This window comes from Erpetoichthys calabaricus, chromosome 2, assembly GCF_900747795.2.
Source record: "Erpetoichthys calabaricus chromosome 2, fErpCal1.3, whole genome shotgun sequence".
NCBI lineage: Eukaryota > Metazoa > Chordata > Cladistia > Polypteriformes > Polypteridae > Erpetoichthys > Erpetoichthys calabaricus.
Window position 1 is genome coordinate 199,146,184 of NC_041395.2, and position 13,420 is coordinate 199,159,603.

A 13,420-nucleotide genomic window follows, 5' to 3' on the forward strand; every position below is an offset into this window, starting at 1 on the left:
AAAATAGGAATATTAAAATAAAAAACACCCCTCCCATGCAAACACAAGAATTCTTGTTTGGCTAACCTACAAGCTTGGTATTAGATGGAAACTGATCTCTTACCATTAGTCAACCAGGAGTTTAACGTCAAATTCTAAGTCAAAGTAAACTTTATTGTCATCTCAACCATATACAAGTACACAGAGAAATAGAATGACAAAGCTCAGTGTTCACAGTGTACAAATAGTGCAGATAAGACAAGACAGTGTGCAGAAAAAGACAAAAACCATGCAACATACTATTTAAATATGTAATATGCCAATACAATTAACTGCCACAATTACGCACAGACCCATTATGTACAAGTTCCAAGGATCAGTGCGGTGACTTGCCTTTTGACCTAATGGATAACGTGAATTGTGCATAAACTGATGGAAGAGAAAATATAAAGGCAGGGTGCAAGCTCATTGGAATTAGTGCTGGGCGGTATACCGGTTCATACCGAAAACCGTTTTTTATTTTTGTTATGATATGGATTTTTCTTATACCGCAACACCGGTTTAAATTGCCTAAACGACGTTCGGAAAGTGGCGCAGCGGGAAACTGTTTAAGTGGGACCTTTTTCACTGCTACACTGCTAATCACAGAGTTGTTGCATGGGGGCTCTTTTTCACTGCTACACCGCTAAATAGGTAGTGTAGGTATTGTGCTCTGTAAATGGACAGAGAACATTCCAAAACTGAAGCTGTAGCTGACGATAAAGTTGAACATGATCACACAGAAGAACTTTTGCCTAAAAAAAGGAGTCACGTCCGTTGCCTGGAGATACTTTGGTTTTAAAAGGTCGGATGTGGACCACTATGTTCAAATGTGTAAATACTGTTTCTATACTACTAGATAATACTGCAAGCCAAGTTGTACTTGTTTTATTTGTTTTCAATACTGTGTAATGTACCTGGGTACTGTGTAATAGTGTGACGACATGTTGACTTTATTCTCAACGTTTCCACTTTAATCTCGACGCTTATGATGAGAATAATGTCGACATGTTGACTTTATTCTCGTAATTTGTCATTAAAGTAGTACATCTATACTAATAAAAGGCAAAGCCCTCACTGACTCACTCACTCACTGACTGACTGACTCACTCATCACTAATTCTCCAACTTCCCGTGTAGGTGGAAGGCTGAAATTTGGCAGGCTCATTCCTTACAGCTTACTTACAAAAGTTAGGCAGGTTTCATTTCGAAATTCCACGCGTAATGATCATAACTGGGACCTCTTTTTTGTCCATATACTGTAATAGAGTGCACCTCCATGGCCGTGGGAGGCGGAGTTGCGTATCGCGTCATCACGCCACCCACGTAATCACGTGAACTGACTGTGAACGCAGTACGTACAAAACAAGGAAGAGCCCCAAAGAGCGCTGAAGAAAACATTCATTACACAATTGAGAAGGCAGCGAAACAATAAGAAGCGAGCGAGTGACGCATACAAGCATATTCATAAGTGCAGCTACTGCGGAAACAAAGCACGGTGTAAACCGTAAGTTTAAATTAAGTTTATAGAAATGCTCCCGCTGCCGTTTGCAATACCATATTCGCGATTTACAAGTTTAATGAGAAGTCACGAGGTATAAACGAGACTTTGGTTCACTTTGTAACGGAGTTAAAATTGCTGTAGCAAGAAACGTTTAAGTGCCGGGTCTTAGCTAACATTAAATAAAGCCGTGGACATCGCAACATCACACAAGAGAGCGGCTCACGTGAACATATGAAGCGACTGACGCATACAGACATATTCATGAGTGCAGGTACTTCGGAAACAAAGAACCGTGTAAACCTAAAGTTTAAATTAAGTTCATAGACCTACAAAAGGTTGCCATTGATTTGAGGCAAGATTGCTTTTCTCCTGTACAACTATACGTTGCATTCTCAACAGTAAGCTTGCACGGCTTGCTCATATTACAACCGGAGTGCTGAACTGACAATGTGATATACAAACAGAACAATCGTAAAAACAGGATTAAATAAAAAGGCTGCTTCCGTTGGCAAAGCAACTAAAAAGGAAGACCTTATATGACGTTCGTTTATAAAACAGCGGAGAGGCTGTGTGAAGTCAGCTTCACAAAAAAACAGATCCTTAACAAATTTTTATTGGTATATTTTCACTCAATTTAAAAAGGTTTTCTTCTTAATAAAAATTTAAAAGCAGTACTTCGCCGCTGCAAAGCACGGGGATGTATATATATAGATAGATAGATAGAGATTATATATATATATATATATATATATATAAATAGATATATATATATATATAAATAGTTATATATATATATATATATATATAGATAGATAGATAGAGAAGATAGATAGATAGAGATATATAGATAGATAGATAGAGATATATATATATATATGTAGATAGATAGATAGATAGATAGATAGATAGATAGATAGATAGATAGATAGATAGATAGATAGATAGATAGATATATGTGTATGTATGTAGATATGTATATATGTGTATATATATGTAGATATGTAAATATGTATATGTATATATATATGTGTCTGTATGTGTATATATATATATATATATATATGTGTGTGTGTATGTATGTATGTGTGTATATGTATGTGTATATATATGTTGATATATGTATATATATGCGGATGTGTATATGTATATATATATGTATATATGTAGATATGTGTATATGTAGATATGTATATATAAGTATATATGTTTATGTATATATATGTTTACATAACCTCTTTAACACACTACTTCTCTGCTGCGAAGCGCGGGTATTTTGCTAGTTGTAAACTAAACTTCATCGTAAAATGAATATTTAATTTACTAGATTTTCTCAAACCCCATCATAAGTTATATAGCATACTAAATGCTTTGTGTTAAGTGTTCCCGGAGCCATGTTAAATCGGTACGTGCTTGTTAAACTGGTTCCTCTTGTACTGAGGAGGCACCCGCAGCGATCGCCGCACAGAACACATTCACTTAATGATATTCCTGCTCTCAGAACATTTAGAATACTAAGATAAATACTTGATATCTTTTTCATGATGAAATGCATTAAAGTATGTATTAATCATGTGGGGGCACGGTGGCGTGTACGTTGCACTGCTGCCTGGCAGCAAGGGGGTCTCGGGTGTACCCTGCCTTGAATTCGCATGTTTTTCTGGTGGGTTTACTCGGTGTGCTTCAGTTTCCTTTCAAAGTCATGTAGGATGTGGGGTTTTGTTATGCTATATTGACCCTGCTAGTGTATGTTTTGCTCGTATTCATCCTGCGATGTGCTGGCGACTCGTTCAGGATTTTCTCCTGCCTTGCACACAATGTTTGCTGTGATGGGCGGAACCCTGAATGGATGGCATAATTAAACATGTATAACGAAGATATTTTTAAAGTTCTGAACACTCCGTCGGCTAAGTTAATAACTAGTTTTAATTTCACAAAGACGTTTATCGTGTGGTGATTGGTAATGTGGAGAAAGAAAAAGGAAAGATAGAAATTGGGGTATTGGTAGAGAGCAGGAATATCATGAAGTGAATGGATTCTGTGCGGTGATTGCTGCAGGCGCCTGCTCTTAGTGCGGAGGAAGTCAGTTTAAGAAGTGTAGTGATTAATGACTGGGTCGGGGAACACTTAACACAAAGTATTTGATGTGCTGCATTAACTTATGACGGGGTTTGAGAAAATCTAGTAAATTAAACATTGATTTTAGGATGAAGTTTAGTTTACGACATTCTACTTTTAATTATAAAATAAACTATGAGAATAAAGTGGAAATGTCGATTTTAATCTTGACATAAGCGTCAACATTAAAGTGGAAATGTCGAGAATAAAGTCAACATGTCGAATTTATTCTCGACATATAGTTTGTTTTTTTCTTCCGTGTCCATATTTTTTTTTCTTCACAGTGGCCCTAATGCGCTTCCATAGGGCTATACCACAAACAGCATTATAAATGCAAGTTGCAGTTTTATTATTTATGTATATAGCTTAGCTTGAAGCAAGGTCCATATTAATGCAGTTTGCCTAAATGATGGTACAGTTGGTAAAGATGTCATCACCAAGTTGCACTTGTTTTATTTTATTTTAATTTGGTGAATACTGTGTAATGGACCTGGGCTTGAAGCCTTGAAGTAATGGTGCAACTATCAGTAATACTATTATGTATTTTATTGTTATTATTTATTAGTTTAAATATTATGCAGTTTAATGATGGTAAAATTGTTTAAAAAGTCACTTTAACGTGTCAGTGGACAGACACTGTTAACATTAACAGAAACTGTAGTTGGTTTACAAAAAATATTTACTATTTATTCCTTTTCTAAGACGTGTTCAGTGCAATCCAACTTTTGACAAACACCTCTGGTTATTTTACTAAGTCTAAATGCCTCTTTGGATGGTTGAAAATATGTTGTCAAAATCATAGTTTAAGCTTTTGCAAAATTTGTTCAATTAAAAGGTTCTATATTTTGACTGCATCTGTCATGCAATGTGATTCCTTCTCTTTAGTGCCACCCCCTTGAAAACTATCACTTTATGGGGCCATGCAAACCTGGATTAATACTTGTGGGCACATTAAAATGTCTTTTTGTACGATGTACAATTCTCATAACAGTCGAATAGGTTATTCTTAGCCAGTCTACTGAAGTAATTGCAGTGGAAAATGTGGTTAACATCCACTCATGCATGGGGAAAAAAATACCGTCTAATACCGTGAAACCGGCAGAATTTAGAAAAATACAGTGATATAGAATTTTGGTCATACTGCCCACCTCTAATTGGAATTCACATTGTGCTGAGGTGTCTAAAAACTGGGAGGAAAAAGTTCTTTCTTCTAACCTGACAGATCTGACACTGATGCTGTAGTATCTTTTTCCGGAAGGCAAAATAATGAAGAACCAATGATGGGGTGAGAAGGGAGAGGCACCCTGATAATATTTTTCTGCTGACCTCCCTATTCTATGCAGTCTCTTGCGGTCATACATACTGAGATTGCCATAGCAGACTGAAATGCAGTTGTTTGTTAAAATATTCCTATTTTCACTTGACCTTCAGTGAAGTCTTCATTTCCCCTGGGTCACAAAAAAAAGTATTCTCTATCTATTTGTCTGGAGCAACAAGCAGAGGACATTAACATAAAAGTAAACATCATCTTTAAGACAGTCTCATCAGAATAAAAAGGAACAGAAAATTCTATTGAAGTAAAATTTTCCTTTCAAAGTTTTTCAGATTGGGTATATAGCTCATAATAAAATTTTCCTTTCAAAGTTTTTCAGATTGGGTATATAGCTCATAATCTTTGCATTACATCCTCTTGAAAGGATAAATACATCAGGAAGTATATATCTAAGAACATTATTTGTTTTGTAAGAAGGTCTATGAGAAACCAACTTTGGAGAGCAGTCAAAGGTAATGAGTAGCTGAGATCCGCAGAGAGAAAAGCAAGAGAAACTATGGCCACAAACTGAAGCTACTCATAAAGAGTGAAAGAAAGCTTAGTATTCTGGTACAAAATCCTTCATTGACGGAGAATACAAACAAAACTGTTATTATACATCGATGTAAAAAGTGGTGGAAAAGGCTTTAATTGTTATGGTTTGATCATTGGTTTTAGCAGCCATATTACTCCTATTTACTTCAAGGTTGAAATCTCCTTACTATACTGTTTATTAATGTCTCTTTCTATGTTATATAATAATACTTGGGGTATACAGAACATATATTAAATGAAACACAGATTTTATATTGCAAACAGAGAAACACTGATTTTATTTTTATTCAAGCAGAACATGCAAATAACTCTATAAACTTTGTGGGAACTGGTGGGGAGCAGATTTTTGGCTTTCTAATGGAACTCATTTTTTAAGGTGTAGGAAAAAAAGAAGTTATGGGACACCACAATTTATGTGGACAAACCACCACATTTCCCCAGTAATTTTTTAGAAAAAAAAAAATAAAATAATCGTGCAGGTTATTTTAAAATAAACAAATCATGTTAATAAATTCATACAAGATGCATTTTTATGATTTCTTTCATTGGGAATTGTTAAAGCTTTTTTTGTATACTTTTGATTCTTTCCAAATATTTAGCTTATTTCTTAGTAAAGTTTGCTAACTAGCTCTGTCTGCACTGGTACAGGAGACATTACACTCTGTCCATTTATTTGGCATCTTACTTCCTTAGCCAAGTGATTTCAATGACTTTCATAGTCTGAAACCTGAACTGCCATTATGAACTAGCAGCCTCTGCTAGTCATAATTTTTAAATAATCAATCTCCTTAAAATTACCCAGTATTTTAGTGAAAAGTCAAGCAAAATGACACCTTTTATTGGCTAACTAAAAAGATTACAATATTCAAGCTTTCGAGGCAACTCAGGCCCCTTCTTCAGGCAAGATGTAACCCCCAGGCACACACACGGCCCAGTCCCACACTCCAGAAATGCCCATCTATCTGCTGCAGCCAGGTGTTACTTGGGTTACCTTTTGGCCTGGTCTAGCAGCTCGGGTCCTCAACAATGAGGATTCTGTAACCCGGATAACCCTTGGGGAATTGCACCACATGGCTGTAGTGCTGAAACCGACACTCCCTCACAATGCAGGTAGTGTGCTTCATGCGGGGCTCTGTGAGCAACTGCTCGTTCGACATAGAGTCAAACCAGCGGTACCCAAGAATTCTCCAAAAAGGCACAACACCGAAGGAATCCAGTCTTTGTCTAATGTCACTGGACACCATCCATGTCTCGCAACCATATAACAAAACAGGAAGCACCAGGACTCTAAAGACTTGGACCTTCATCCTTCTGCAAAGATATTGGGAGCATTACACCCCTTTCCACCAACCTTATGACTCCCAATGCTCTCTCAGTCTGTCTACTGGCTTCATAGGAAGACTCACCCGAGACATGAATGTTGCTGCTCTCTGCAAACAGACACACTGCTGATGGCTGTGTCCAAGAGGTCATTAAAGGCCTGGATCTTAGTTTTTATCCAGTACATTCTCAAACCCAGAGAAACCCTGACTACTCACTCAGTCTCTCAAGAGCGCCAATCAGAACCTACATTGACTTCGCAAGCATGACAGCATCGTCATCGAAGTCAAGATCAGTGAATCTTTCTTCACCAACTGATGCCCCACAGCCGCTCGACCCCATGACCCTCCCCAACACCCAGGGCAGGAGCAAGAACACAACCCTGATGACCCCCAGAATCAACTAGAAAAAATGCAGAGGTTCTGCCTCCACTCTACACAGCACTCACAGTACCAGTGCGCAGGCCGGCCATGACATACAGCAACTTTGAGGGGATCACGCAAAGTCTCAGGACATCCCACAGGATAGCTCGATCAACTGAGTAGAACACTTTACAAAAATAAACAAAGGTGCAAAGAAACTCTGCCGATATTTGCGTTTGCACTTGAGGATTACCCTCAGTGTCAGGACGTGGTCTATAGTAGATTTCTTAGTCGTAAAACCAGAGTCTTACGTTTCTGGTAGGTGAGCAAGCGATCATGGATCCTACTGAGGATGACCCTAGGAAGGAACTTACCCGGCACCGAGAGGAGTGTTATCCCCTGTAGTTGTCGCAATCCAGGTGATCACCCTTCCCTATCCAGATAGGGACGACAAGTCCCATTTTTCAGACAGTTGGGATGATGACCATCTCCCATATGGAAATGACATTCTACACTCTCAAGCTCAAGCAACATAAAAAAATATTCTAAGTGTGCAAAGAATCATGCTTCTACAGTCCTGATTGTAACATCAGACTGTGCACTGGTGACCGTCTCAAAACATGTCAGTCTAGGGATGTGTACTAAACCTGTAGCAGCACGGAAGCGAACACAACACATACCTTCCCTAATGCACTTATAATTGACGTTTTGTTATTTACATGTTGCTGTTACACCTAATTTTTTTTCTTCGTCGTCTTCTTCTTTCATCTACTCCTGTTTGGGGTTGCCACAACGGATCGTCTTTTTCCATATCTTTCTGTCCTCTGCATCTCACTTTGTTACACCCACCACCTTCATGTCCTCTCTTACCACATTCATAAACCTTCTCTTAAGCCTTCCTCTTACCTGGCAGCTCCATCCTTACCATCCTTCTCCCAACATACCCAGCATCTCTCCTCTTTACATATCCAAACCAATGCAATCTCATCTCTCTGGCTTTGTCTCCCAAATGTCCAACCTGAGCAAACTCTCTAATGTACTCGTTCCTAATCCTGTCCATCCTCGTCACACCTAAAACAAATCTTAACATTTTTAACTCTGACACCTCCAGCTCTGTTTCATGTTTTTTGGTCAGTACCACCATCTCCATATAACACAGCTGGTCTCACTACCGTCTTGAAAACCTTCCTTATCACTCTTGCCGGTAGCTGTCTGTCACAAATCTCTCCTGACAATGTTCTCTGCTCACTCCACTCTGCCTGCACTCTCTTCTTCACCTCTTTTTCACACCCCCCATTACTCTATACTGCTGTTCCCAAGTATCTGAACTCACCCAGCTTTGCCAACTCTAAGCATATTTCCACCTCTTCAGGGTCTCCTCAATCTGCTCCCTACTCTTGCTAAAGATCACAATGTCATCCGCAAACATCACAGTCCACGAGGACTCCTGTCTAATCTCATCTGTCAACCCGCCCATCACCACTGCAAATAAAAAAAGGCTCAGAGCTGATCCCTGATGGATGCATTCAAAGTAGAGTAGAGTGATGGGCTTACATCACTCCTACCTCAGATCTTACCACTGTCTCACTTCCCTCGTTCATATCCTGTAGCACTCTTACATACTTCTCTGCCGCTCCCAACTTCCTCATACAGTACCATAACTTCTCTCTAGGCACCCTGTCATATGCTTTCTCTAAGTCCACAAAGACGGAATGCAGCTCATTCTGGCCTTCTCTATACTTCTCTATCAGCACCCTCAGAGCAAGCATTGTATCTGTGGTCGTCTTTCCTGGCATGAAACCATACTGCTGCTCACTAACCATCACCCCCCCCCCTTCTTTTCCTAGCTCCCACTACTCTTTTCCATAACTTTGTGCTGTGGTTCATCAACTGTATCCCTCTTTAGTTACTACAGTTCTGCACATCCCCTTATTCTTAAAAATTGGTACCAGTACACTTCTCCACTCCTCAGGCATCCTCTCACTTTCCAAGATTGCATTAAAAAATCTGGTTAAAAACTCCACTGCCATCTCTCTCTCAAACACCTCTGTACTTCCAAAGGGATGTCATCTAGACCAACAGCCTTTTCCGTTCTTTATCCTCTCCATAGCTGTCCTTACTTCCTAATTGCTAATCTGTCACACTTCCTGATTTACCATTTCCCATCAACGAACCTTCTCTCTCTCTCTCTCTCTTTTTCTTCATTCATCAGCTTCTCAAAGTACTTGTTCTATCTGCTCAACACACTCTCATTTCTTGGGAGTACATTTCCATCTTTATCCTTAATCACCCTAACCTGCTGCACATCTTTCCCAGCTTGGTCCCGCTGTGTAGCCAATCGGTATAGGTCCTTTTATCTCCCCCCCCCCCCTTTTTTTTTTTACGTTACACCTAATAACATTTTATCTTGTTGAAATAAGTATATATTTTTGTCTTTTTTATTCAGGGGTAAACATATTGGTTCATTGTGATCTCATTAAGACAAAAGCTTGATTTTATTCACTGATTTTTATAAAGCTTTTCACAAACTAGGCCACACATTCTTGCTTACGCCCATTGCAGATGTGATAATCATTGGCTCTCTGTGACCCTAAACTAGGCAGATTAAATTTATCCCTCAGCACATGTAAGATTAAATGTATATCTATGACTTTTGTTTAGTTCTTGTCACTTGATTGCATACTATGCACATCCTTAATCTATTTCTCTCTAGCCTTCACAGAACATATAGCACATGCTTGGTGTGGTCAGTATCATTGTGCACGCACAAAAATGTTTTTTGCAAAGTAACACAATAAACATTTTTTTTAAGTGGCAGGAATAAGCTTCTGTAATTTAGGATGCAATTAAGGGAGTAGAAAAAAATGTAATTGATAGGAAAATGACAAAAGAATGTTAAGTGCTCTGGCACATACTTCTAAATTTATTCTAAATATGCACATACCTACACATGCATACATATGCAAATACAAACATACATATACACGTCATACACATATACAGATAAATACATATATATGCACACATATACATACATAAATATATATATATATACACACACATTTATACACACACACACACATACATATATATATATATATATATATATATATATATATATATATATATATATATATATATATAGGGGTAGTTTGTAAATATTATTTACAAATAACATTAAAATATTAAAATAAAGTGAGATTTAATACTTTACAATAGTGTATTTTTTGATACTTAGCATTTTCCACTCATTCTTATGTAACAGAATAATGAGCAAATTTAATTTTGAATTGTACAAAGTTAGCACATCTTCTTGTATCATTTACATATATGAAAGTGGAATTTACCATAAATAAGTTTAGGATATATCAACATTGATATTCTACATTCCCCTTACAAAAGAACAAAACATTTTTATCAATTAAGGAAATATTAACACCAATGGTCATCTTAAAAAAAGATGCACGATCACACCCAAAGAAGTTTGTGTAAATTCACCCAAAAAATAAATGAACAACACTTTTCTCCTCAAAACTAACAAAATACACAAATTAAATCAAGATCAGTTTACACCCTTACTTGCACCTAGTTAACTGGGTAAATATGATGAATTAATTTTAAAAGAACATCTTGAATTTTATTGGTATGCAATACCTCCATGAGATATCATAAACTTCCTTGCAACTAATATCTTCAAATTGAGAAAGCCTGAAGCCTTTTGCTGAAGGGATTGTATATTTGACACATTTTCCTGAGATATGTTACTACATTTTTTAATAATTTAATAAGATCTGAATGTACACTATAAAAAATAATTCAAAGGACCTTCAGCCAATATTTAAATAAAACCATGGTTGCAAGATAAAAATTCCAATATGGTTGTTAAAATTTCTGAATTGCATACATTATTTAATATGTTGTACTGACACAATAATAAACAGTAATTGCTTCAACTTATTTTTGTAAGTTGAACTCTAACCGATAATCAAGTTAGTTGGGTGATGTGATTTCTCTCCAATTTCATTTAAAGTTCATGTCCACATCACATCTCTGCATAGTTTCATAGCAGGTTACCTGTACCTGCCCACTTAACAATATTGTCTGAAGTGCGTAAACACTCATTCACTTTATTTACAAACACTTTGTTATAACCAAAGCTGTGTCTTTATACAGGCTTTGGTTTGTGACAGGTAATGTTAACAAATAATGAAATATAACTATTTGCAACAACATTAACTAATGAAATTTTGTCAATGTAAAAATGCATGCTCCTACTTTTATTTACTGAGTACATCTCATATTAAAAAGTAGCGTGGTAGTGTAGGTATGACTACTGTCTCACCATGAAGAAACCAGAGTTTGTGTTCCGATAGGGATAAATAAGGCTCACAATTACTTTCATGTGTTGAAAAAGGAGTACTTCGGAACACTTTTTTTGTGTAGCCAACATTAAAACATGGATACATGGCAAATAAAAAATATTTGTAAATTAAAAAGAAAAGTTAATTCACTTTACACATTGAATTGTGTTATATCTTCTCAATTTAAACAGAAGTTGAAGATGGGCCACATGTTTTTGGCGTGTTTGGTGTACTTACAGATGGACTTAAAGTGAAGAACAAACAAACTGTAATTGCCTTTTTTTTTGTAATTGCTCAACTGGAAAAATCCTAACTCTCCTCTTTTAAGTCAGTGGGTAACTGATGTTTTATACTATTTGAAATTGGAAAAAATCAAATTCTCACTTTGAGGATCTGTACAGAACGTTTTCAAAACCTGGCAGGATGTAATTAATAACATTTTAGATTAAGCTCTTCAAGAACTGAGGAAGCAGATTCTCTTCCTATTTCTTCTTCTTCTCCATTTATCTTTATCCGCTTATTAATTCATCGTTTTACTTATTTTTTACTAGCTTTAAGTTTCACTCTGTTGGCCATGCTCTCTTTCTCAGGGGTGAGGGTTGATTTGTTCCCAATCCTATTTTTGTAAAAATTGATCTATCTGTATGGAATGTTGTGCGATTACAATAAAATCAATTAAAAAAAAAAAAGTTGACATAACTTAAAAAGCTAGATGCAAACTGTTACGTTAACCTGAAACATTTCTTGTTTATGAATATAGCGTCTAATACAACTACAGTACATATATTCTTAGATACTGGAAGCTTATGTTCTTCTAAATATTCTGAATGAGTAAATGGCCATTATTATAATTGTATTATCAATAACACTTTGAAAAAGTTGCTGAAATTTTTATATTTAATATCTTCATTATTTCAACTTAAACATCTGTGAAGGGAGAAATTGCGTTTGTTTGCAATCAACTAAGAAATAAATACCTTAAAATGGATTCTTTTTAATATGGAGATACGTTACCTGCTTAACTACTACTACTAACAATAATAATAATAAAGTCGTTGATAGATCGTATAATTGTACTCCTCAATTTAAAAATTGTGGGTAGTTCCAAAGGGAAAGAGAACTGTTATCATCACTGTGTAACGTACGAATTGTGCGAATTAAGTTGGTTCCAAAAGCTAATAAGCCCAGACATTCATATAAAAATATGCGCTCCACAGTGTCAAAAAAATTTTGTTTCTATCCCGCATAGACATTAAACCCTTGTGGTCGTATTACACCACCCCACTTGTCCACTGGACTTTCATTTCATGTTTACGTGTTGTTTGTTTTTGTTTTTAATATAAACAACTTCTTACCAAGTACGAGGACCCGGTCAGCTGAACCTATGTGTGGATCCAATAAATGCTTGAAACTAGAGAGGTCTCCAAACCAGTCGAATGAATCCTCGATTCTATACCGTTCATCCCAATAGTCTTTATCATTGTATAAGGAGTTGTGAGACGGCAGGTGTTCCATAGCTCGTTAAAATTATGTTTGCAAGTTTGTTTAACCTGACAGAATACACGTGTCGTTTTCCTGAAGCCGGTTGCATCCGGGCTGCAGCTAAATGCCGCCCGTACAAGAAACCTAAAACGAACTTTTAGTTCCTTTATCTCCACAGGCTCAAAGTCATAAGCTTTCGGAGAGAACATAAAATTAAATACGGTTTTCATAGTATAACAGTTAATGTAAATTGCGTGAAATATTATTAATTTGCAATATGTTAAACCTGTCTTGTATTTGCAAAATAATAACGTGAAATTCATTCTGAAAACCTCAAGTTTTGTGTGAAACAAACTTAATTATATTGTTTCATTTTTGATTACAGTGAACT

At 36.6% G+C, this 13,420-nt stretch overlaps 1 protein-coding gene across 1 annotated transcript in view; it reads right to left on the reverse strand.

The window, feature by feature from the left end:
• Positions 1–13,165, reverse strand: part of ece2a (endothelin converting enzyme 2a) — a 94,771-nt gene extending 81,606 nt beyond the window's left edge. The window contains exon 1 of the mRNA XM_028795001.2: positions 12,903–13,165. Coding sequence (XP_028650834.2) covers positions 12,903–13,062 — 160 coding nt within the window. The 5' untranslated portion in view covers positions 13,063–13,165. The remainder of the gene's footprint in view (positions 1–12,902) is intronic.
• Between the last annotated feature and the right edge of the window lie 255 nt (positions 13,166–13,420).